General features: G+C 35.7%; 6 protein-coding genes across 8 annotated transcripts; 5 read left to right on the plus strand and 1 right to left on the minus strand.

Moving 5' to 3' along the window:
* The first annotated feature begins 652 nt into the window (after positions 1-652).
* LOC114761476 (pyridoxal reductase, chloroplastic) lies at positions 653-4,745 on the plus strand. Of its 3 annotated transcripts, none has more exons than XR_003742159.1 (9): positions 653-944; positions 1,040-1,268; positions 1,877-1,970; positions 2,137-2,260; positions 3,120-3,221; positions 3,640-3,791; positions 3,901-4,106; positions 4,175-4,356; positions 4,499-4,745. XR_003742159.1 is itself a non-coding variant. In XM_028950845.1 (9 exons), the coding sequence occupies exons 1-9, from the start codon at positions 840-842 to the stop codon at positions 4,500-4,502; spliced, it is 1,086 nt and encodes a 361-aa protein (XP_028806678.1). In that variant the 5' UTR covers positions 657-839; the 3' UTR covers positions 4,503-4,745. The 3 variants fall into 3 exon arrangements, 2 of the variants coding, with proteins under 2 accessions (XP_028806679.1, XP_028806678.1); XM_028950845.1 differs by having other exon boundaries at positions 657-944; positions 3,901-3,994; XM_028950846.1 differs by lacking the exon at positions 4,499-4,745 and having other exon boundaries at positions 656-944; positions 3,901-3,994; positions 4,175-4,360.
* A 171-nt stretch (positions 4,746-4,916) lies between these two features.
* Positions 4,917-6,748, minus strand: LOC114761480 (ubiquitin-60S ribosomal protein L40). Its single transcript, XM_028950849.1, has 5 exons — positions 6,597-6,748; positions 6,423-6,509; positions 5,935-6,037; positions 5,313-5,379; positions 4,917-5,198 (listed from the first exon to the last, which is right to left on the minus strand). Exons 1-5 carry the CDS (start codon positions 6,697-6,699, stop codon positions 5,172-5,174), a joined length of 387 nt encoding a protein of 128 aa, XP_028806682.1. The 5' UTR covers positions 6,700-6,748; the 3' UTR covers positions 4,917-5,171.
* Positions 6,749-8,768: 2,020 nt separating this feature from the next.
* Positions 8,769-10,329, plus strand: LOC114761477 (probable 6-phosphogluconolactonase 1). Its single transcript, XM_028950847.1, has 3 exons — positions 8,769-9,149; positions 9,278-9,452; positions 9,542-10,329. The coding sequence occupies exons 1-3, from the start codon at positions 8,785-8,787 to the stop codon at positions 10,064-10,066; spliced, it is 1,065 nt and encodes a 354-aa protein (XP_028806680.1). The 5' UTR covers positions 8,769-8,784; the 3' UTR covers positions 10,067-10,329.
* Positions 10,330-13,532: 3,203 nt separating this feature from the next.
* On the plus strand, positions 13,533-14,916 carry LOC114761479 (probable 6-phosphogluconolactonase 1). Its single transcript, XM_028950848.1, has 3 exons — positions 13,533-13,839; positions 13,948-14,107; positions 14,201-14,916. The coding sequence occupies exons 1-3, from the start codon at positions 13,589-13,591 to the stop codon at positions 14,711-14,713; spliced, it is 924 nt and encodes a 307-aa protein (XP_028806681.1). The 5' UTR covers positions 13,533-13,588; the 3' UTR covers positions 14,714-14,916.
* Positions 14,917-17,695: 2,779 nt separating this feature from the next.
* LOC114761456 (probable 6-phosphogluconolactonase 1) lies at positions 17,696-18,898 on the plus strand. Its single transcript, XM_028950823.1, has 3 exons — positions 17,696-18,054; positions 18,155-18,314; positions 18,386-18,898. The coding sequence occupies exons 1-3, from the start codon at positions 17,696-17,698 to the stop codon at positions 18,896-18,898; spliced, it is 1,032 nt and encodes a 343-aa protein (XP_028806656.1).
* A 3,100-nt stretch (positions 18,899-21,998) lies between these two features.
* Positions 21,999-23,223, plus strand: LOC114761457 (probable 6-phosphogluconolactonase 1). Its single transcript, XM_028950824.1, has 3 exons — positions 21,999-22,354; positions 22,460-22,619; positions 22,711-23,223. Exons 1-3 carry the CDS (start codon positions 21,999-22,001, stop codon positions 23,221-23,223), a joined length of 1,029 nt encoding a protein of 342 aa, XP_028806657.1.
* The last annotated feature ends 1,128 nt before the right edge of the window (positions 23,224-24,351 follow it).

Below are 24,351 nucleotides of genomic sequence, written 5' to 3' on the forward strand. Positions count from 1 at the left end.
CAAAATAATATATATATATATATATAGAGACATTTTATTTATGATTATGATTGGTTATATTCTCAAAAAGAAGTTTGATATTACCAAATCCTAAATTAGATTTGGTTCTCACACTTTAATAAGTTTTGTCAACGCTTGATTTGCAAATAACGACATATTTTTATAAGAATTCATTATTTAGGATTTAGTAATTTCAAACTTCTTTTTTGTAGAATTCTTCCTTGTTTTTATATTTCCCTTATAAATTATTTTAATAAAAAAGTATAAAATTTTTTAAACTAAGTGCATAAGTTTTATTAAATAATATGTTTTATTATTTCAGACTTTAATATAAAAGCTGGATAATTAATTTATAAATATTAAAAAATTAGTTAATTAATTATTTGTACTAAATAAATGTTGTTTTTTTTCTAAATATTCTTGTTAATCATATACATTGTATTTGACCATTGATGAAAACTACTTGACACGTAATCACCATAGTAATTATTTAGGAATAAAATAGATAAATATTTTAAAAAAATGGGTTAAATTATTATATTTAAAACTAAAGTAAATATTTAACGGTACTTATTTATGAAGGACAGGGGAAGGAGGCGGCATAGTTGTTTGCCAAAATTTTTTTTTAGTAACGCACACGGGAAAGGAAGGATGCAAGAATATACTCATTTGTGTCTCTCTTTCCACTCGACCGTACAGAACTATCCGCTATGAGGTCGACGACTCATTCGCTGCCACACACAACCAATAAAACTACCTCGTGGTAATCTAAGCTCTTTGGACTCTGGGGATTGCTATTTGCTGGCTCAGTTCAGAAGTGGTATTATCAATATTTAGTAATGGCACTCTCGGCTTGCTGTCTCGGCCCTTCTAACCTGAACCCTTTGCCTTCATCTTCCGTGTTCAAGCCTCTCAGATTCCCACCCTTCTGGCCAAGACAAAAAGTATGTGGGATTCTTCTTTAAAATTTCTTCTCTTTTCTGTTCAGTTTCCTTTTGAGGTTGGGTGTTTCGATAATAAGCTTCAACGGCAACGGCAGGTGAAGATGGGTCCGCTGAGCGTGTCTCCAATGGGGTTTGGAACGTGGGCATGGGGCAATCAATTTCTTTGGGGGTACCAGGAATCGATGGACAATGAGCTTCAACAAGTCTTCAATTTGGCTTTGGAGAATGGGGTCAATCTCTTTGATACTGCTGACTCTTATGGGACAGGGAGGTTAAATGGGCAGAGCGAGAAGCTTCTGGGAAAGTTCATCCGAGAATTTCAAGGTTATTCTGTGATTCCTTTCTGAATTTCAGTTAACGACAAAACATGACTTCATGTGGTTTATTTTATCAGTAAATTCTAGGTCCAATTTTTTTTATGTCCATGTGCAAAGCATCTTACTAACTTGATCATACAATAGGTTTCCTAAACTTGTTCATGAGATCTATTTGGAGGACTGGAAACATCAGATTGTCTGGTAACTAGTGCGTTACTGGATGTAAGAAAGTGTTTGTCATACAGTTCTTTTTTTTTTTTTTGGGTGAATATTGTCATACAGTTCTTTATTTTCACACTCAACTGCATAGACGGTGGTCATACTAGAACCTAGTTGAAGTAGTTGTTTATTTGTATAATGTAGATGTGCATGTGGTTAGGCCTTCATAAGTGATGGCTGTATGGTTGACATTAATATTCGTTATCAATGTCATGTATGTAGCCGAATGAATCTTCATATAAGCATAAGCATTGCTGTAACTTAGAATGCCCAGAAAATAAATCCTCTCCCATACTACTAGATTATAGGAGTTCCTCTCTTATGTCATCATCACATTAAAACATGCTAGCTTATCATGATGAATTCTTCCAATTGTTCACAAAATGGTGCATTCAGGGCAAAAGGGTGGCCAGGGTGAGATAGTAATTGCCACGAAGTTTGCAGCATACCCATGGCGCCTTACACCGGGTCAATTTGTGGATGCTTGCAGGTATTCTTATACGTTATCCCTCATATGTTATGATTCACCTAAATAATTACTTGATTAATGGTTGCACTCTTCTCAAATACTTCCTGGCTTCCAATCTCCCATCACAAAGTTAAGCTTGCTTTGTCTTACTGTTATGATATTAACTTCTAGCCTAATAAATTATCAGGGCATCGCTAGATCGAATGCAGCTTGAGCAAATTGGAATAGGACAACTGCATTGGTCGACTGCCAATTATGCTCCTTTGCAGGAGCGAGCTCTCTGGGATGGTCTTGTGGCAATGTATGAGAAGGTTACCATAACTCATATTCACTTATTCAGTAATCAGTGGTGGGATTACTCGGTGCATAAAATAGACTTCTGAGTCAACAATCTTTAGGGTGTATTAGGGAGCTGGAAGGAAAGACGAACAGAAGTGGAATGAACCACTAACCCCAACTCGGGAAACTTTCTCCCTCCAAATCTCCCAAATAGGGGGAATGTAAAATTGTGGATAAATTACATTGGAAGATATCCTGACCTCCTTATTATAACTGACACGGGGGAGATATTTTAATGAAACCTTTTCCATCCTCCCCATCCAATCATCACCTTAAAGACTGTCCTAAACGTGTTTATCCTAAGATGATAGCTGACATTAGCTGTGCAACATGTTAAGATATACTCTTCGGTCCTTAATATAGGACTTAATTGTTGAGTTGGTTTGGTTCTAAATATAAGACCAATTTCTCATATTTATTAATTTTCTCTAAATTATCCCTATGAATACTCCCTCAACTATAATCAAGTAGAAGAAGGGTATTAAGAAAGATGATTATGATATTTTAGGAAAAATGTGTCACATTTTTTATAATTAACTAACTTACCTAACTTTCTTAATCTAATCAAATTAGTTAAACTGGTCTTATATTAAGGACCGGAGGAGTACTATAAGCTGCAGTAGGAGGAATACACGAACGGCATCTTATTAGTATTTAATGTGGATTCCATCATTCAGGGTGCCTGTATAATTTCTTCAGTGGGATCGTTTTTCTTTCTTCTTTATCAAATTCAACTGAACATATGCATGCCATTAGTTGCTACGAAAGTACAATCATATCAGTTTCTTCATTGATAAAAAATGCCATAATCATAACTACATTGTCCTTCAGGGTTTAGTTCGAGCTGTTGGAGTGAGCAATTACGGACCGAGGCAACTATTGAAGATACATGATTATTTGAAAGCGCGGGGAGTCCCCTTATGCTCAGCCCAGGTGAATAAATAAATATTTATTCATAGCTGTAGAATTTGAAGTTGCAGGATTCGCCGGACAAAACGGGCAGTTATTTGTAGTTCCAGGCTCTCAATAGTGATAAATAAGCATAGTCCGACTCCGAGGCCAGTCGTAACCGATAAATGTCTTCGAGATGCTTTAAAGAACAAGAAATAAAATGCCAAGCAAAATATACTTCCAAGTTACTAGAAAGCCAGCATCAACTGTATATTTACATTCCTATTGCGTTTCTGGAAGAGAAGATCAATTTGATGAACATGAGTACCCAGGACACTTCAAGCTGTTGAGTTTTTTAATTTTGGGATATTGGACCATCCATGTCTGTCTGGAGCCACCTACCAGAATTGGGGTGTTTTGCTTGTATTCTTACTGCTCTTCATATCTCAATAATTTGCAGGTGCAGTTTTCTCTGCTGAGCATGGGGAGAGATCAGTTAGAGATAAAGAATATATGTGATTCTCTGGGCATTCGCTTGATCGCTTATAGTCCTTTAGGACTTGGTATGCTTACTGGGAAATATTCACCATCGAAGCTTCCAACCGGGCCTCGGTGTGTTGATATTTAAGTTTTGGCGCGCATTATATGTCATGCCATTAATTGACAGTTGTGCATTATTAGCTTTTCTGAATTGTAACTAAGTTATAATCTTGCCTCGCAGGGGCTTGTTGTTCAGACAAATCCTACCTGGATTGGAGCCTTTACTGGGTTCCTTGAGTGAGATTGCTAAAAAACGACGCAAAAGCATGGCGCAAGTAAATATCTTTTCCCCTTGTGCCTGGTTTCTGGCTGCGACACACGCACAAGCAATTTCGTGTCACCATCACTCCCAGGAAAAAAATTGGAAGTGTGATACATCTGACAAGGGTAGTTTGGTTCGGTGATGTTGCCGGCAGCGATAACGAAGGACTAACGGTTTGGTAATATGATGGCAGGTAGCGATAAATTGGTGTGTGAGCAAAGGGACGATACCAATACCAGGAGTGAAGTCAATAAAACAAGCACGAGAAAATTTGGGTGCTCTTGGGTGGCGCCTCTCTTCAGATGAGTTGCTTCAGTTAGAATTTGCAGCACAGGAGTCTCCTCGCAGCATGATCCAGAACATTTTCCAAACCAGGTGAAACTCCTCTCAATCCGCTTCATCATTTTATATTTTCTGCATATACTTGTGTAAGATACCTAGCGTCTTTGACACCAAAAGGAAATTTGGGAGGAAAAAAGAAACCATCGACTGATAGCTCGGCATTCATTTATTACAGATAAATATTAAAGGGTGAAACGCAGCCTCGATACAAGATGAAGACCTCGAAACACTTCCCATTGGTTGAACGTTTCAATGGTTATCCGGACGAGCCAGATGTTCAGGGAAAATTAGGTGTTCCATATTTTGGTCGCCCTTGCTAAACTTTACTGAAGCACCACAACTGATTAGAGCGTCAGGGCACTGCATTGTAAATGCACGTTAAAAACATCATTTGCTGGCTGCCGTGAAGAATACTTTCGCCACATCGCCTCTAAGATGCGAGGAGTGCAATTTACTTCTAAGTGTTAGAACGAGCCATTTAATCTTTCCTAGTAAATAATTTAAAATATTTGGTTCTCTTTATTATGTTCACAAATCGAAGAAGGTTGACTTGTAAAATTTCAATCTTCTGGTAACTAGCAACAATTTAAACATGCTAAGGAAAACAAAGACGCTGGCCAATTTCAATGGTAAGAGAAGCACGGTATCATCACATAAAACGGAAACATAATTCGTTTGAATGCATCTCAGAAAAAGATCAAAATCATAAGAAACTATGGCAGTGCAATTCCAAAAATATTTGTAGCTCAACTACGAACCTACAACCCTAACACTCCAGAGAGCTATCAGGACTCCAAGGCCAATGCCGAAATCCATGATAACACCGCATAACTCGCGAAAGAAACAGTCTACTTGATTTTCTTCTTTGGCCTCAGCTGCAATTTAAGAAATAAACACACTGATTAAACTATAACGATTACAAGAAGAAACGACATTATAATAAATGGTCAAAAATGTAACTAACAGAAACAGAACAACAAAATGCATACTTGGTTGCTGTGTCCACACTTCTTTTTCCTGCAGTTGACCGCACGAGGGTGTAAACGAGCATAACACCTGCAAGCAAGCGTGCGAAACAAAAGTACAGCAATGATCACACTATTGACAGGTATGAAGCCAATTCATCTAACCTAAGCATTAAGCCACTAATATCTTCCAAGACGTAGGAATGAACATATGATGAAACTCAATTATGCCGGGCCTTAGCCCTAAGCCAAACAGACCAGCTGTCTTTCATCCAGTAACTGAACATAAGCAGTACAATATTCTGATAACATAAGAAACATATATAATAATCCACTACACCTAGAACATCCTACTTCATATGATTTCGAATTATTGTCTGAAAGGAAGAATCTGAAGTCCCACTAAAATTTGAAAGTTGCTGATGATGACATTCATTTTAAATGACATTGAAAATTTCTTGCTCTTAAACTAGAGAGACAGGAAGCAAAAAGCAACATAATCAAAACTCAGTAGATAAGGTCGCTTAAACAGATTTAAAATTCAACATATTGATGGTTGGGACCGATTACCTCTTGGCAAATCACATGCAACGACTCACAATTTGGGTTCCTAACATGAACATAAAGCAATTCTGCGTGAACTTACTTGCGGCAGATCATCTTGTCCTGATTATATTTCCTGGCCAATGCCATCAATGACGGCTCAATGATGCCACCTCTAAGCCTCAAAACAAGGTGCAATGTTGACTCTGCAAAATATGTGAAGGATCCGATAAAATTCATAATTCAAGTGGGGGCTGAAAGAAGTATATGACATCTAGTTTTCATACACCATCCAGTTAAATAAAATTTCGACATTCACAGTTGGCTCACCATAGATTAAATCGAATCTGACTAATAACAAACTTGTCAATGCTCTTCTCATATGTCTTTCCCAGAAAGACACCAGCGGGAGACATAAAACAGGACATCCCATGATCCAAATCCTTTTGAGACAACTGAAACGATTATTCGTTTTTCTTGTTGGGATTGAATGAACAATAACAGACAGCTTCAACTACAAATTTCCCCACATGTTTTTCCCCGCTTTTAAAGCATCTAAACAGCCAAGGCTAGGTGAACTGTAAGACTAACCTTTCTGAATGTTATAATCGGCAAGAGTACGGCCATCCTCCAGCTGCTTCCCGGCGAATATCAACCTCTGTTGGTCCGGTGGAATGCCTAGACGAGAAGAACAACCACGGTTAATAATAGGGAGCAAAATTGATTATCGATTATATTATTCAACCATAGGACGAAGAAACGTGCCTTCTTTGTCCTGAATCTTAGCTTTGACATTGTCAATGGTATCACTGGATTCGACCTCGAGGGTGATGGTCTTGCCAGTAAGGGTTTTCACGAAGATCTGCATGGCGGCCGATTTCCTTTGCGCCTCCTACCTCTGGCGGATAAGGTTTCTCCGCGTCTGATGGTTCTTAATATATAGGGGTAGTTTCTGATTAGGGTTTTCCGAGAGAATTTCAGAATACATAAGTATTTGTTGGCAAAAAAATCAGAATATACAAGTAATTTTATTTATTTATGCATTTATCCCATAATCTCACTTTATTTTCACTGTCGATGGCCAAAAAAAATTATTTTCCCTCAATTGGATAGAATTAATTTTATAAAATTAGTTTTAGTATCTATTTGCCTATTTGGATTGGATTGGGAACACAAATTATTTAGTACCTACTTTATAAAATTCATTTAACATGTTTACATCTTTAGCTCAAAAATAATCCAAATTAATTTTTTTATACAAAAACTAAATTACTTTTGCGCTTTATGTGAAATTGTTTTGTTGCAAACTATTTTTTGTTTTGGTATTATCGTTTAAATGCAATTTTAGAAAATACTTTTAAATATGTAATTACTTTACAACCCACATTCACATGAAGTTGCGACATGCCCACATATGATTCATAGTGACAATACTTTTATTGATACGAATGGGTTTTCTTGGTGATTTGATCATGCCTCTAATGCATTTTTATGAGGCTGGATGAGAATTATATGATTTCATGTCTAATTTAGTTATGTTGAAAATATTTCAACTCATATGGTACAAGCGAAAAAATTTTAAAAAAATATTTTGGAGTACTTATATTTTTTTTTTCAATTTTTGGTTTAGTGCATATGTATTTTTTTTCTTTTAATCAAAATTTTAATTTTGTTCTATTAACATCATAAAGACTAAAAATACTAGTAGAACAAAGTTATAAGAGTTAATGTTATTTAAAAAATAAATTTAAATAATTTAATTAAGAGAAAAAAATACATAGGTACTAAATTTAAGATAAAAAAAATATAGGTACCTCCAATATGGTTTTTTTCCAAAAAAATTTTTTTGATATTTTTTCTTATATAATACAAAATTCTTGTTTTGTTTGAAATACTTTATTAAAAACACACCACAAGTATTTTTTTAATTTTTTTAAATGGGATATAACATGGAATGAGTTTGGGTGCTCATAACTCTTGATGAGCATTCCAAACTCATCAGATTTGAAATGATCAGGTTAGATCTAAATGATTTGAATTTAATTTTGATTTTATTTTATTTTTTCAAATAATTACTTTAATAAGTATAAAATAAAAAATGATTTCTTAACTATCATATTTTCAAAAAATAATTTTCTATTTTAATATAATTATTTAAAAATATTAAATCTGAACGGTTTAAATTGCTCATCTCAATTCAACTTGATGAGCTATAGTGCTCATGATAACCAGGTCTGATATAACATATAATTATTAATTATGATAATTCAACTCGGTCTTCAATTTCAAATGAGTTTTAATATAAGAGCTTATTTGATTTTTATTTTAATTTTTAATATAAGATTCCAATTTAATTTGTTTTTTTTCATATTTATTTATTTTTTTCTAAGATAGTTCTTGTAATGATAGTAATTATAACCAATACACTTAATTAATAAGAATATTTTGAAAAAAATAACATTTATTTATTATAAATAAGTAAGTTAACTAAGAAAGTATTCATTGATCACAGAGGCTGAGTCATCTTCAATCTCTAGGAGCTCAGCAATCTAAAGGCTCCGATTCATGGTTTTCGTCGCCTTCCCTTCTTCTTCTCCTTCCGTCGTCTCCCATCACCTGCAATTTCTCAAGATCGAACTAATTAGAAGCATTCCAATGATACGCTATAAATGGCACGAAACAAACTAAACTAGATTTTGAACCGGCCATAGTCTAAAAGCCTTTATGGTGGGGCAAGTCGTAGATATTGTCTCATCAAAGCATATCAAACAATGCGGATATCAAGTTTCTTGTGGTGGTAGTCAAAGAATCCAAAATTTGAATGTGCTTTGCCTTTACTTCTTAGACTGAGAAAAGAATATAAAAATTGAGATATAAATACGGGTGATGTTGTGATGACAAACCACTCGAACTGAAATTAACGCAAAGTGCTAATTTCATTGTCCACTGTGGAATGGCTTTGTCCACTGTCTTCCTCACTTCTTCTTCATGCGTTCCACAAACACAAACCAGGCCCTTGAGTGTCCCAAAGCCACTTTCAGCAGTGTCCCCCACGATGCCATTGATGATGCCACGCCAAGCTTCACAGAAATCTCAATACCAACCCCTGATGAAATCCAACGGTAGGAGATTGTTTGGCACAGTAGTGAAGGCAATCAAGAGGGAGGATAAGAGCTTTAAGAACGTGGAAATTTTCTCCGAGGACCATCTTCTTGAGTCTTTGGCTCGTGATATCGCTGAACTCTCCCAAAGATCCATCAAAGAGAAAGGATCCTTCTCAGTTGCTCTGTCTGATAACTCTTCTGTCAGATTCCTCAGGTCACTGCTCTTTTCTTCTTCTTTTTTTATAATTATGTTGCGATATCAATTACCAGTTAATTATGAATATAGTTTGGTGGTGGTAGTGGTGGTGGTGATTTTGTATATATGGGGTCGGAGATTTTCAGGAAGTTGGCGGAACCTCCATATGTCAATACAATAGATTGGTCGAAGTGGCAGTTCTTTTGGGTGGAAGAAGAAGTGTTCGTGCCAGCAGATCAGTTAAAAAAGCGACTTGTGCCCAACGATCAAGTCGTCGCAAAGATTAACCACAAGCTCGCTTACGACGAATTTCTCACCATGGTAAATATATGATAACTTCCTTTCGTTACACCTTATAATTTCATTCATTCTAATGCCTGAAATATAACGTACTGATAAATGTTCTTCAGGTATCACGAACAGCCGGAACTTTAAATGTTAATACCATTGACTACGACCTATCAGAGCGGGAAGAAGCAGCGGATCGTTACCAGAAGAAACTCGAAATCTGGGTTTCCAAGAACCAGATAGCAAAATCCAACAAAAACCAGCTTCCTAAATTCGATCTGATGTTGCTGGGATTGGAACCAAATGGACGTGTGGGTTCTCTGATGCCGGATCATCCAGTTCTTGACGAGACAGAGAAATGGGTGGCTTCTGTGGAGGACAGGGAGAAGGAAACGATCCGAGTGACTCTGACTCTGCCGGTGATAAATTCAAGTTCCAACATAGCAATGGTGGTGGCTGGCTCTGCTAGTTCTGATGCAGTTTATTCTGCTTTCAAGCACGATAATCAACAAGATTCTCGCAAGCTTCCTGCTAAACTGATCTCACCTGAGGAAGGTGAACTGGTGTGGTACATGGATAAAGCTGCCGCTTCTAAGCTCTTCAAGGAAGAAGTCCATATCGACAAACGCTCTCAATTAGTTAGTTAATAACTAGCTAATATCAGCATATCTGCTGCGTTCTGGTCGGAATATTGTCGGCAGCTTCTGAGAAATTAAAGAATCGTACGTCGTCTGTCATCGCAGGTGGTGGACGACATGTTCTGCTTTTTGCATTCGGAGTGAATGTGGTGTTTGGCCTCTGTCATGTCACTTGGCAGCGGCACGCACACTAGCTTTCCCAATAATAAGAACTTGTTATTTTGTTGTGTCATTATTACTGTTATATTGTAATCGGTATTTTGTATGTCGAGATGATTGAATGTTAATGAAAATTACTGTATTACATCAATCAAACCGATGGAGTACTCAGTACTCACTATATAAGAATATTGGCGAAATACGTGGGTCCACAAAATCAGACAACGACAGCACTATCACGGATGTGCTAAGTAGCGTTTGGGAGTAGGGAGATGAAATGGAATGGAGCTGCCAAACTGATTAATTAAAAAGATTATGACATTGTTTTGGAGGATTTTCCAAAAAGAATTAAATGAGTTAATTAGGAGAGCCTCTCATGCCATCCTTAACAAATAAAGTCGTGAGTAAGAATAGGAGCAGGCCAAACAATCTGTCAGGAACATGTGGCCTAACCTGACATATTTTAAAATAAGTACAGGCTCGGGCCTTTTTTAAAGCATGTTCCCCTTATCAAGTTAGGCGCAGACTCTCTGATAAGTTTATTAAGCCTGTCACAAGGCCTGGGCCTGTTATTATTATTATTTTTGGTTCCCATTTGATTCATCTAAGTTTCCTCCTATTTAAAAAATAATAATAAAACAAAACTCTAAATCAATTCTGTTGGATCAGAAATTAGCTTTCCTGACCGTGTTTTTGATTGAACTAAAACAAGGGAGTTGCAACATCAAATGACCTTTCAATGTTTTGAAGAAATTTAGTTTTTGTTATTGCGGGTGAACACTGAAAACAACGACAAGAATAATTTTAACAAGAAGGATGCTGATATTGAAAGGCCTAATGAATTAGAGAATTATATTGCAATAAGAAAAGGTTCCACTTGTGGAAGAAAATCATTGTGTTTCTTTTTGTTTGATATTCAGTCTCTGTCATTTAAAATACTTACGCAAGGAGAATAAATCTCTAGAGTTGTATTATACGCTTAAATATGCTTCCAGACTCAATTTAAGAGGGGGGTAGGATTATTCATGACATCAACTATTTACAAAACATCATTATTTCGTTGCCCACATAACTGTTTTTTTTCCCCCCCTTTCTGCAAATGAACCTCACATATATAAACATGGAGATATGCAGATTTACTGCAATCTGAGTCCATTTTCAGTGCTAGAGGTAGAATGATAGATGAATATCGTTCTAAATTGAATGAAAAATCAATTAAAACATTTATTTGGTTTCATATTTTATGTTTGCATTTTAAATAATTTGGATTGAGTGGTTATAATTTTAAATTGATTTATATATGTTTAAAATTTTTAAAAAATATAAGTTTTTTAATAGGTTTCAAGCCAGGGCAGGGGTTACACAAGCCAAACCCAAGCTAAGTAATAATCTATGTTATTGATATTGATGCTTCAATATCACAACACGACAATCATGACACTCCACCTGCAGCACAGCATAGCGGATAATAAGGAACTAGCTTTTGTGCTTATCACAATTGAGTACCATGATACTCATTATTGTGGTGACATCTAAACCATTGAGCTATGGTTTTAATGTTTTAGATTTAAAATTTTCAATTAGTAATTATTAAATAAAAAATTATTTTTTAAAAAAACTCACAATTAAGATTACATTTATTCTGGATTATGTATCTATTGAAGAAAAATATTTTTAAAAAAACAAAAATATTACATATCAGCTGTTCATATTAAATTTAAATAGATGCTTATCACTGTGATAAGCACTAAAATGGGTTCTGCGACAAGCCTATGTAATTCCAAGGACAGCTGAATTATTATACCGTCTGAGTTGGATTTTCTGCTGTCTTAAATATACAATGCTCAACTGCGTTTATAAAGTAAAGAGATTCGCATTACTTTTATATTCTATTTTAGGTTTCTACTTTATATAGCAGATATGTTCCCTTCCAATAACATGTTGTCGCATATTTTTAGGTTTTAAAAATCGAGACCCTACAGACAAATCTCACTTTACTGTTTGAAAAAAAAAAGGTAATTCATTATTATCAAAAACTTGGTTTAACTAATAATAGAGAATTTAATCAGAAGTTTTAAATTTGAGTTCTGATACTGCATTTGGGTGAAATAGAAGAGTTTTGATATTTTTGACGTCTCCATCGACTTAATCCGCTTCAGTTTGAACCCAAAGATACCTTAAAACCCAAATTTACTTTTGCATAAAATTGTCAGATAAATTATCTATGTCAATATTTAATAGATAACTTTATGAAATGTCATTATCATTACAAAAAAATCATAATACTTATAAGTTAAAAGTAAGTATAAATATACCCTTCTAATGTTAGATTACTTCTTTTAATAAAGTAATTAAAAATATTGGATTATTGTTTATCTTCTATCATTCTATGATTTAATTTGACTAGAAGCAACTGGCCTCAGCTTGTACGATATATAGAGAGTATTTCACTCAATTACCCTCCACTATTTCGTTTTGTCATGTTACTTAATTTTATGGTAGTCATAATTTTATCATAACTTTAAATGAAATGATAGAGGAAAAATTAAAAAAATCCAAAATTAAATTGAGCATGCATAACTAATGATATAATCATATTTTGAAAAGACTCACAAGTTCTATTTGATACAAAGCATTGAAAATAAGAGGTAGGGATATGGATTGTGATTTAAAAAATCTATTCAAAGAGTGTTTAGCCTAAGAAATTGTTTGTTACATAAGATTGAACAAACTCATGCATGTGAGATTGGGGAATATATATCATGGGAAGAAATGATATTTCTTAGTCCCACCCCTATGGGTTCGCCTAATCTCATGTAACGAGCAATTACTTATACTAAATATGTTTTTAATAATTTTTTTCAATAGCATTCATCACGGTTCCCATCCTTTATTTTAATGTTTTGTACCAATAGTTTAGGTCTGGCAATAATAAAATTAAGCGAGAGCGTTCAAAATATGAGGGAGGCTAAACGTAGCTTCAACTTGAAAAAAGTCTGACTGATCTCAGATCCCCTCCTACTCTAGCTGTGTCTAAAGTATCGAACTAATAAAGCATGCATCAATCTATCAACATATCAAGTTGCTTGTGATGTTGACAAAAGAATCCGAGATTTGAACTTTGAATGTGCTTTGCTTGACGGCCTTTGCTTCTGAGACCCATAAAAGAACATAATATTGACATATAAATACGGCCAACATCGTGATGAGAAACCACTCAGAGCTAAAACGCAAGTCTTAGCATCATTCACCACTCTCAGAGAAATGGCCTTGTCTGCTGTTTTCCTCACTTCTTCCCCTTCATGCGTCCCAGTTAACAGGCCCTTCTGTATCCAAAGGTCACACTCAGCGTCTCAAACGACGTCGTCGCTGATGCTGCCATCCCAAGGAAGTCGGAAATCCCAACACCAACCACTGAAATCCAAAAGGAGATTGTGTGGCACAGTGAAGGCATTACTGCAGAATGAGGACAAAAACTATACGAAGAACGTGGAAGTGTTGTCGCATGAGCATCTTCTTGACTCTTTGGCTAATGATATCGTTGAACTCTCCAACAACTACATCCGAGAGAAAGGATCTTTCTCCGTTGCTCTTGCCGATACCTCCTCTGTCAGATTCCTCAGGTCCCTCCCTGCATTTTGCTCTATGTTATATTGCAATCAATAAAATTAAACGACCTCCAATAATGAATGTGTGTGTGTGTTTGACATGCATATGGTTTGGATTTTCAGGCGGTTGTTGAAACCTGCATACGTCAATACCATAGACTGGTCAAAGTGGCAGTTTTTTTGGGTGGAAGAGGAAGTGTTCGTGCCAGGGTATCAGTTAAAAAGGCGATTTCTGCCCAACGAGATACTCCACAAGCTCGTTTACGACGAGTTTCTCACTATGGTACGTATTATCAACTTTCATTCTTTCCACAAACCTATCGCTACTTAGCGTACTCTATAAATATGTGTGTGTGTGTGTGTGTGTATTCTGCAGGTAGCACGAACGGCTGGGGCTTTAAACGTGGTTACCATCGACTACGACCTAACAGCTACGCAAGAAGCAGCCGACCGTTATGAGAAGAACCTCCAGTACTGGGTTGCCAGAAACGAGATAGCAAAATCCTCGAGAGGGCTTCCTAAGTTCGACCTGATGTTGCTGGGCATGGAGGAAGATGGACGCGTGGGTTCTCTGATCCCGGATCATCCGGTTCTTGGGGAGAAAGAGAGATGGGTGACTCACGTCAAGGACGGGAACGAGACGCGATTGACTTTGACTCTGCCGGTCATCAATTCTAGCTCCAACATCGCCATGGTGGTGGCTGGTTCTGCTAATGCCAATGCAGTTTATCATTCTCTAATGGATCGATATGATCCACAAGCTCCTCAACGCGTGTTTCCTGCTAAACTCATCGCACCTGAAGAAGGAGACATCGTGTGGTACCTGGATAAAGATGCTGCTTCCAGGATCTTCAAGGAAGAACTCCGTATCGAAAAACGCCCTTATTAGTCACCACTGCTTGATTAATATATCTTCTTGATTTTCGTCGGATTATTGTCGACGTACGGCTTTTGAGAAATAAACCGTCGCCGTCTGTCGTGGCAGAGCCATGACATGTTCTGCTTTTGTTTTCGTCATGAATTTGCTGTTTGGTTTGTGACTTGGCAGGCATATGCTGCCTTCTCAATAAACACTAAGTGCAAAAAAGTTGTTTTACGGCCCACACCATCTTTTTCTCAACAATGTCTTTACCATTTTAGTTCAATAAGGTTCCGCCTTCCAAATCTAATTGTGAAGATGAGATTGAATTGGAAATGAAAGCACAGGTCCAAGCGTGAAATTGAATAGAGCGGGGTGCTTTTTCGACACTCGAAGAGTGGAAATGACCAATCAGACCGCACCAAGTACCCTTGGGCACCCTGCCAACCAAATTCGAAAGACTGGGGGAGACAAAAAAAAAAAATGATTAAATTAAAATCCAATCATTTAAATAACTATCTTTACCGATTACTGGGTTAATCGTTATATAGAAATTGTTTTCCATAGTGGCTACCAATAAAACCAATGTAAAAATTTAGCTGGTCTTACATCTTACTGAACTCGCAACAACCGCTGCAAAATCCTGTTATAAAAATGATTTTTTTTTTTGTATAGGTGCAATTCCTAATTGGTCGAGATGTTTTTGCTTAACATTTTCAAGGGAATAAGTATATATCTTATCAATCATTCTGCTGTAGTGCTTACCAAATGAGAAGCAGGATGCCCTATTATATCCATAGTTGTGCGAGTAGTACAGTAACATAAAAGAGCCGGAGAAATATATTTTACTTGGTATTGGCTAAACATGTTGCTAAAGATGTTAACAATGTTTTCCCTTAGTTAAGTTATGATTCTTACACTTGACTTGGAAGCTACACATTGTTATAGGTACATAAATTGATAATTTTGAAAAACTTGTTTGTTAATGTGAAAACACATTTTGATATGGTAATTAACTTTTGAAAAATGTCTGCCCTAGCTGGAAATTCTTCCACGAAAGTGAATTTTTTAAGTTTTAATATCATTTTTGTCAATTTTAGATCTTTAGTAGATTTCTTGCTAAACTAAACACACACACACATACACACAAACTAAAGTTATAAATAGGCAAAAATGTAGTTGAAATTCGACAATTTCTTCTCTACTTACAAGTGAGCATTTTTATTTTTATTATGTATAAAAGCTTCTCGCATTCGCTACAACTCTTTTTTTTAAATAAATATATATATATATATATATATATATATTGATGATTCATCATCTCACATACACACGACAATCAGTCCAATCTAGCCATCAGGACAATTACACTATTATACCACGTGAATTGAATTTTGCGCTTCGTTCAATATAAAGCTCGAGTAAACTAATGAAGTTAAGAAGATTCATGTTACTTTTATACTCTATTTTAATTAATCCACCGATCCTAAATATAACACTTTTATATTAGTGTGTATAAAAATTTTATATTTATGACTGGATGAGTATAATAGATCTTTCCCCTTCCAATTGGGTTCCAACTTGCAACAGATTTTTATAAACTGGAAAAGTTCAAGCTTTACTATTACAAAGGAATCCCACCTTACCTTTTTTTTTCTTTTGCGTAAAAACTTTACTACTCCTCCGGTCCTTATTATAAGACCCAATCCATTTTCTCTCTTATATTTATGCATTTTTTTTCTAAGATAATCCTTCTAATAATGATAGTTTTAGCCAATATACTTAATTAGCAAGGATATTTTAGGAATAACAACACTTATTTATTATAAATAACTAACTTAACTTACTTCCTTAATCTCTTCAAATAAGTCAATTGGGTCTTATAATTAGGACCGGAGGAGTATTACAAAAGGAGTCGTTCCTTAATGGCGCGCACTGTACCTTCGGTTTACTTTTGTCCGACTGTTTATGTTTATTAAATAATCAATAATGTTAATTTATAACATATAAATCTTTTAAAGATCTTGGTATTATTAACCAATGCTATCATAAAAGTTATGAATGTAATGATTCGTCTCAATGATTAAAAGAATACATTAATTAAACTCAAATTTTGTGAAAAATAGGAGGCCTACAGCTCAGTAAGACCTATGTTTTTAATCAATTTTCAGTAAAATATTCATTTAATTTTAAAATTATTTTCTATAGTATAATTTTAATTTCAAAACCACAAAAGTCTCTATAAAAATTAAGAGAGATTGATAGAGAACATTTTGATGAAAAATTATGTATGACGTAATTTTCAAAACCTAGGTATAACGTCTCGCAAAATTTCAGGGCGATATTTTTTAAAAATATTTTCAATAACTTTCTTAGTCAACCTGTTTTACTGAATTCATCTCTGTCACGACTTCACGTCTCCAAAGGTTTTGCGAAAAATAATTTTGATAAAAAGTAAAAATAAGTATACCCTTCCAACGTTACATTATTTTAAAAAATAATTAAAAATATGAATTATTGTTTATAATCCTGTGATTTGATTTGATTCGATTGTAGTCAATAATTGAGCTTGCGATGTAGTGTTTCATTCAACTCTTCGCTATATCGTTTTATTATTGCTTAATTTTATATGGTAGCATAACTTATATTTGGAAAAGATTCCTAGTCTTTGGAGACTATATCAATAAAACTAAGTGACTGTGTTCGAAATTTAAGGAGGCTAAACATAACTTCAACTTGAAAAAAGTCATCATGTCTCGTCCTTTCTTAGTCTATGTGTCTAAGGAATTGAACTAATAAAGCATGCATCAACGTTTCAACATATCAAGTTTGCTTGTGATTATGACAAAAGAATCCAAGATTTGAATGCGATTTGCTTCTCGGCCTTTCCTTCTGAGACCCACATTCAAGAATATAATGCTGACATATAAATACGGGCCACATTGTGTGATGAGAAACCACACAGAGCTATAACTCAATTCTTACTTATTCTCATCCAACACCCTCACAGAAATGGCCTTGTCCACTGTTCTCCTCGCTTCTTCTTCTTCATGCGTCTCAATGAACAGGCCCTTCTGTGTCCAAAGGTCACACTCAGTGTCCCAAACCACGTCGTCGCTGATGCTGCAACCCCAAGCAGCACCGAAATCCCAACACCAAACCCTAAAATCCAAAAGGAGATTTTCCGGCACAGTGAAGGCATTACTGCAGACTGAGGACAAGAGCTATACGAAGAACGTGGAAGTCTTCTCGCAGGAGCATCTTCTTGACTCTCTGGCTCATGATATCGTTCAACTCTCTCACAAACACATCCAAGAGAAGGGATCCTTCTCCGTTGCTCTCGCCGATACATCTTCCGTCAGATTCCTCAGGTTCCTCCCCGCGTTTTGCTTTATGTCATATTGCATTAATAACAAAAACGACCAATAATAATGAATATAGTTTTGACGCATGGTTAGTTTGGAATCTCAGGAGGTTGGTGAAACCTGCATACATCAATACGATAGATTGGTCAAAGTGGCAGTTTTTTTGGGTGGAAGAGGAAGTGGTCGTGCCAGAGTTCCAGTTAAAAAGGCGACTTCTGCCCAATGAGCTACTCCACAAGCTCGTTTATGATGAGTTTCTCTCCATGGTACGCATTAAAATTACATTATTCTTTCCATGAACCTAAGGTTAGTTCAAGTACTCAATATTATTCTCCAGGTAGCAAGAACAGCTGGGACTTTAAACGTGGTTACGATCGACTACGACCTAACAGCTACGCAAGAAGCAGCCGAACGTTACGAGAAGAACCTCCAAAACTGGGTTGCCAGAAACGAGATGGCAAGATCCAGGAGAGGGCTTCCTAAATTCGACCTGATGTTGCTGGGCATGGAGGAAGATGGACGCGTGGGTTCTCTGATCCCGGATCATCCGGTTCTTGGGGAGAAAGAGAGATGGGTGACTCACGTCAAGGACGGGAACGAGACGCGATTGACTTTGACTCTGCCGGTCATCAATTCTAGCTCCAACATCGCCATGGTGGTGGCTGGCTCTGCTAAAGCTAATGCAGTCTATTATTCTCTCAAGGACGAGTACGATCCACAAGCTCCTCAACGCGTGTTTCCTGCTAAACTCATCTCACCTGAAGAAGGAGACATCGTGTGGTACCTGGATAAAGCCGCTGCTTCTAGGATCTTCAAGGAAGAACTCCACATCGAAAAACGCATTTATTAAGCACTACTTAACATATACCTTGTTCGTTTTCGACGGCCTTTGGGAAACAAATCGTCGCCCGTCAGCTGTCCTCGCAGATCCATGAAATGCTCTTTTGGTTTGTGACTTGGCGCGCATGCGTTTCCTTCTCAGTAAACACTCTGCAAAAAGTTTAATTTACGGCACTTGAAAAAAAGTTTTCTACCCTGGTTGCATTTAATTGGTTTAAAAGAGTTTAAGAAGAAAAAAAATAATCCTTCACTTTCTACACTACTGGGTTGTGTATTAACTAATATGAAAATCCTATTTTCTGGGCAACTCAAAAGCCCTGGTTGAGCAACGCCCGAATGGAGAGAGGCAGCAATCACGAACCGCACTAAAACAACCATGTGTTGGGGGATTTGTGGATTACTTCAAAAAACAACCGAGGAGGAGGTGTTTGAATAGCATTTAAAAACACTCTTTTACAAATTAAGATAAACTCTTTCATATATTTACTTCGTATACCATAAAAATACTTTTAAATTATGGTTTTGATTTGATTCAAACAAGCTGAGACGAAGGTAAGAGAGGGAGAGGGAGCTGGGAATTGGTGATCTGGCGCACAATAACTATTTTACATTAATATATAAATTTATAACGGGGTATGAAAAGAGATAAATTTATAATTAAATTCAATAATTTAACTAACTATACTTGCATCAGTTGTTAAGTGGCGTAGAAAATATTTTCAATATTAGATACTAATAAAACTGGGGTAAAACGTAAGTCAATTAACTAGTCCTTCATCTTATCTACGAAAATACAACCAGTCACGCTATCATCACTATATCATGTTGCGTGTAATTCCTATTTTGTCGAAACGTTTTTGCTTAACATTTTCAATGGAATAAGTATTCTATCAATCAGTCTGTTCTAATGCTTACAATAATATGAGAATCAGAAAATCCTATTCGGTTTTGGCGTGGTAACATGAATTAAAGGTAGTGCTCGAGAAATGTTTGAGCAAGTATTGGTTATTAAACCTGTTGCTAGAAATATTAACAATAAGTTTAATTTCCCTAGGAAGGTTATGATTCTTACCTTTGACTTAAAATTGCAGATTAAATGTTAAAGTGACATGAGTTTATAATCTTGAAAAATATGAGAGATAATTTTAAAACATTTTGATATAATAATCAACTTTTCAAAAACGCCTGTCCTAATAACTCGAAATTCTTCCAAGAAAGTGATTTTTTTTTTTTTAAGTTTTCAATGTCATTTCTATCAAATTTAGATCCTCACAGGAAAAAAAAAACTATAGACTTAGACTTATACAGATCCAAATTAAAATAGCTGTTCATGACAACTCTTCTATTATACATACATTGATATTGATGCTTCATCTCACAGACACGACCAAGGTTTTTTTTTTATATATATATATATAAAAAGGGTCTTACAAACACGACAATCAGTCCAATCTAACCAATTAGCCATCATGATAAGTAAATTTATAAAGATTCGTGTTCCTTTTATATTTTGATTTATTTATAATAGATTTTCCCCCTTCCAACGTGTTTCAACTTGCAACAGAATTTTATATTTTATAAATTGCGACAGTAGAAGGAATCCCACTTCCCTACTACTAACTGCTGTATTTAATATAAGAACCACCTTAATATTTAATTTGATGTTAAATATAAGATCTTAATTCATTTTGTCTTGTCTATCATATTTATCTTTTTTTTCCTCTTAAAATAGTCCTTATAGTAGTTAAACATGTTAAAAGTTTTTTCAAATGGTAGTTTTAACTAATACACATGATTAACAATAGTATTTTAGAGAAGACAACAACTATTTATTACAAATAACTAACTTAACTAATTTTATTAATCTTTCTAAATTAGCTAACTAGCTTTTGTTTTAAAAACCAAAAATAGATCGCAAAAGGAGCTATAGTTATTAGTAACATACAGTACCTTGTAACAATCAAAACTCAGAAATATACGTATACATAATGACAGAACAAATATCAAGCAAATGTTATACTGTTCTCATCACAATATGGAAACAAGCATACTCAGAAATAAAAAATACGCAGAAAAGAAAATGTCAGAAGAAGAGAAAAAGAATTCCAGAGGAAGGGAGGGAGCCACAGAGAGAGGAGAGATTCCAAAATCATTCCTCGCTTCTTCTGGTTTTCTTTGTGTCTATATGTATCTTCACTTTTGCCTACCCTAAGTCCAAAGTCATCGGTCCAATAATACTCTCTTGACAATCCAATTCTCTCAGCTTCCAGCCACACCTGTCCCCTTGATTCTTGGCTTGGGCTCTCTTTTAGATCACCAGCTAGCCCAACTCCTTTAGGATTGTTTATGAAGTCATGGTTAGTAAATAATCAAATGTTAATAAATAACACATACGTCTATACAAGGTCTTATTATCATTAAACTATATCCTATCACATAAGCTATTGATGTAATAAGTTGTCTCAGTGTTTAATAGAATGGCATATAATGTCTCAAACTGTGAAATAGGAGATGTCCAGTCTATAGACCAACAAGACTATTTTCCATCATGGTTTGGTAAAATATTCATATTACTACATCACGTTCTAATTAGAAGACCTCGTTTGTATATAAGACTTTATTTATAGTCTATAAACTAGGTCTTATGATTAAGACTGGAGGTAGTATTATCTTGAAAATATATTCTCTTTATGTAATTTTAATCTTGAAACTATAAAAGTCTCTGCAAAAATTAAGAGTGATAACAGAAAACATTAACATGAAAAAATAAATTCAAGTTCATAGTGCTTTAAGACGATCAATAAAATTAATTAGTGAGAGTGTTCAAAATTTAAAGAGGCTGAATATATAGCTTCAACTTGAAAAAAGTTGACCGATCTCAGTTCTTATCTCTTAGTCTATGTCCATGAAGTGAACTAAAGCATGCATCAACTTTTGAACATATGAAGTTGCTTGTGATATTCGCCAAAGTATCCAAGATTTGAATATGATTTACTTGGCTTCTAAGACCTATAAAAGAATATAACATTGAGCTATAAATACGGCCAACATCGTGATGAGAAACAATACCCAGAGCTACAAATATATTTTACTATCCAACACTCAGAGAAATGGCCTTGTCCACTGTTTCCCTCACTTCTTCTTTATGCGTCCCAAACAGGCCCTTGTGTGTCCCAAGGTCACACTCATCAGTGTCTCAAACGACGTCGTCGTTGATTCTGCCACCCCAAGCAACCCGGAAATCCCAATACCAACCACTGAAATCCAAAAGGAGATTGTGTGGCACAGTGAAGGCTTTACAGGACAGTGAGGAGAAGAGATATACCAAGAACGTGGAAGTATTCTCACAGGAGCATCTTCTTGACTCTTTGGCTCATGACATCGTTGAACTCTCCAACAAATCCATCCAAGAGAAAGGATCCTTCTCCGTTGCTCTCGCCGATACCTCCTCCGTCAAATTCCTCGGGTCCTTCCCTGCGTTTTGCTTTATATTATTATTATTATATTGCTATATGAAAAACGACCTCCGATGAATATAGATTTGACATATACACATGGTTTCGATTTTCAGGCGGTTGTTGAAACCTGAATACATCAATATCATAGATTGGTCAAAGTGGCAGTTTTTCTGGGTGGAAGAGGAAGTGTTCGTGCCAGGGTATCAGTTAAAAAGGCGATTTCTGCCCAACGAGATACTCCACAAGCTCGTTTACGACGAGTTTCTTACCATGGTACGTATTATCAACTTTCATTCTTTCCACAAACCTATCACTAATTAATGTACTCATTATATATATATATATATATATATATATTCTGCAGGTAGCACGAACGGCTGGGACTTTAAACGTAGTTACCATCGACTACGACGTAACAGCTACGCAAGAAGCAGCCGAACGTTATGAGCAGAACCTCCGGCAATGGGTTGACAGAAACGAGATAGCAACATCCAGGAGAGGGCTTCCTAAATTCGACCTGATGCTGCTGGGCATGGAGGAAGATGGACGCGTGGGTTCTCTGATCCCGGATCATCCGGTTCTTGGGGAGAAAGAGAGATGGGTGACTCACGTCAAGGACGGGAATGAGACCCGATTGACTTTGACTCTACCGGTCATCAATTCTAGCTCCAAAATCGCCATGGTGGTGGCTGGTTCTGCTAATGCCAACGCAGTTTATTATGCTCTCATGGATCGATATGATCCACAAGCTCCTCAACGCGTGTTTCCTGCCAAGCTCATCTCGCCTGAAGAAGGAGACATCGTGTGGTACCTGGATAAAGATGCTGCTTCCAGGATCTTCAAGGAAGAACTCCATATCGAAAAACGCCCTTATTAGTCACCACTGCTTGATTAATATATCTTCTTGGTTATCGTCGGATTATTGTCGACGGCTTTTGAGAAATAAATCGTCGCCGTCTGTCCTGGCAGATCATGAAATGTTCTGCCTTTTGTTTTCGTCATGAATTTGGTGTTTTTGCTTTTGTTCTCAATAAAACATTACCGTATTACGTCTAATTCCTGTTTTGACGAAATGCTTTTGACTATCGTATCAATCAGTCTTTTGTAGTACTAAATATATATAATGTGATCGACAATCAGGATATCCGTTATGCATGGTTTTGGAGTAGCAACTTACAAGAGCTGGTGAGATATCTCACAAGTTGGATAAACATGTTTCTAAGGATGTTTTACAAATGGGTTTTTCCCAGTGAAGTTATGATTCTTACCTTTGACTTGTAAGTTACATATTGTTAAAATTGATGTAAATTTATAATTAAAAAAAAATGACAAACACATCCAATCAACTATCAGCCTATCGTGACAATTAAGCTATTATGCCATGTGAATTGGCTTTTCTGCTTTGTTTAGTTATAAATATGCCGGGGTACACTTACAAGTTACAAAGGTAAAAGAATCATGTTACTTTTTATATTCTAATTTATTTATAATAGATTTTTCCTCTTCCAACGTGTTTCAACTCGCAACAGATTTCTATATCTTGTAAAATTGGGACAGTACAAGGAATCCCACTTCACTATTACAAAAAGAGTTTGCTCGTTGGTAACGCAAAGGACCTTCGGTTTGCTTTTGGACGATTGTTTATGTTTAGTAAATAATTAAAGATTCCTATCATTGTAGGTTATGAATGGAACAATTCGTCTCACGGTATAAAAGAATAGAATAATTTGTCTCAGACTTCAGGGACAAATGAAAATGATATCGTCAAGCAGATGCCTAACTGATATAATTACATATATGTCAAAAACTTTCATAGGTTTTCAAGAGTATCCATAAAATTAAGAGACACTCTTCAGAATTTAAAGAGGTTAAGTAGTTACTACCTTTAATTTTAAATATAAGATCTAGTTTATGTTGCAACTCAATAGAACTGAAGATAGTGGAGTAGATGGATTACTTTTTGTCTTACTTGATGTCTCAGGAATCGATCTAAAGAACCAACTTT

The sequence above is a fragment of the Neltuma alba genome, unplaced genomic scaffold, assembly GCF_004799145.2.
Source record: "Neltuma alba isolate B1F8T4 unplaced genomic scaffold, ASM479914v2 tig00011122_pilon, whole genome shotgun sequence".
NCBI lineage: Eukaryota > Viridiplantae > Streptophyta > Magnoliopsida > Fabales > Fabaceae > Neltuma > Neltuma alba.

Bases quoted from the DNA above. Each gene is read 5' to 3' on its own strand.
- LOC114761476 (XM_028950846.1), top strand. From the start codon at position 840: ATGGCACTCTCGGCTTGCTGTCTCGGCCCTTCTAACCTGAACCCTTTG. The intron at 1,269-1,876 runs GTTATTCTGTGA...TGGTGCATTCAG, and splicing joins GTTCATCCGAGAATTTCAAG to GGCAAAAGGGTGGCCAGGGT. The intron at 3,792-3,900 runs GTGTGTTGATAT...CTTGCCTCGCAG, and splicing joins AAGCTTCCAACCGGGCCTCG to GGGCTTGTTGTTCAGACAAA.
- LOC114761480 (XM_028950849.1), bottom strand. From the start codon at position 6,699: ATGCAGATCTTCGTGAAAACCCTTACTGGCAAGACCATCACCCTCGAG. The intron at 6,510-6,596 runs GCACGTTTCTTC...CTTCTCGTCTAG, and splicing joins TAAGATTCAGGACAAAGAAG to GCATTCCACCGGACCAACAG. The intron at 5,380-5,934 runs GTAAGTTCACGC...GCTTGCTTGCAG, and splicing joins GACAAGATGATCTGCCGCAA to GTGTTATGCTCGTTTACACC.
- LOC114761477 (XM_028950847.1), top strand. From the start codon at position 8,785: ATGGCTTTGTCCACTGTCTTCCTCACTTCTTCTTCATGCGTTCCACAA. The intron at 9,150-9,277 runs GTCACTGCTCTT...GGAGATTTTCAG, and splicing joins TCTTCTGTCAGATTCCTCAG to GAAGTTGGCGGAACCTCCAT. The intron at 9,453-9,541 runs GTAAATATATGA...AATGTTCTTCAG, and splicing joins ACGACGAATTTCTCACCATG to GTATCACGAACAGCCGGAAC.
- LOC114761479 (XM_028950848.1), top strand. From the start codon at position 13,589: ATGCTGCCATCCCAAGGAAGTCGGAAATCCCAACACCAACCACTGAAA. The intron at 13,840-13,947 runs GTCCCTCCCTGC...TTGGATTTTCAG, and splicing joins TCCTCTGTCAGATTCCTCAG to GCGGTTGTTGAAACCTGCAT. The intron at 14,108-14,200 runs GTACGTATTATC...TGTATTCTGCAG, and splicing joins ACGACGAGTTTCTCACTATG to GTAGCACGAACGGCTGGGGC.
- LOC114761456 (XM_028950823.1), top strand. From the start codon at position 17,696: ATGGCCTTGTCCACTGTTCTCCTCGCTTCTTCTTCTTCATGCGTCTCA. The intron at 18,055-18,154 runs GTTCCTCCCCGC...TTGGAATCTCAG, and splicing joins TCTTCCGTCAGATTCCTCAG to GAGGTTGGTGAAACCTGCAT. The intron at 18,315-18,385 runs GTACGCATTAAA...ATTATTCTCCAG, and splicing joins ATGATGAGTTTCTCTCCATG to GTAGCAAGAACAGCTGGGAC.
- LOC114761457 (XM_028950824.1), top strand. From the start codon at position 21,999: ATGGCCTTGTCCACTGTTTCCCTCACTTCTTCTTTATGCGTCCCAAAC. The intron at 22,355-22,459 runs GTCCTTCCCTGC...TTCGATTTTCAG, and splicing joins TCCTCCGTCAAATTCCTCGG to GCGGTTGTTGAAACCTGAAT. The intron at 22,620-22,710 runs GTACGTATTATC...TATATTCTGCAG, and splicing joins ACGACGAGTTTCTTACCATG to GTAGCACGAACGGCTGGGAC.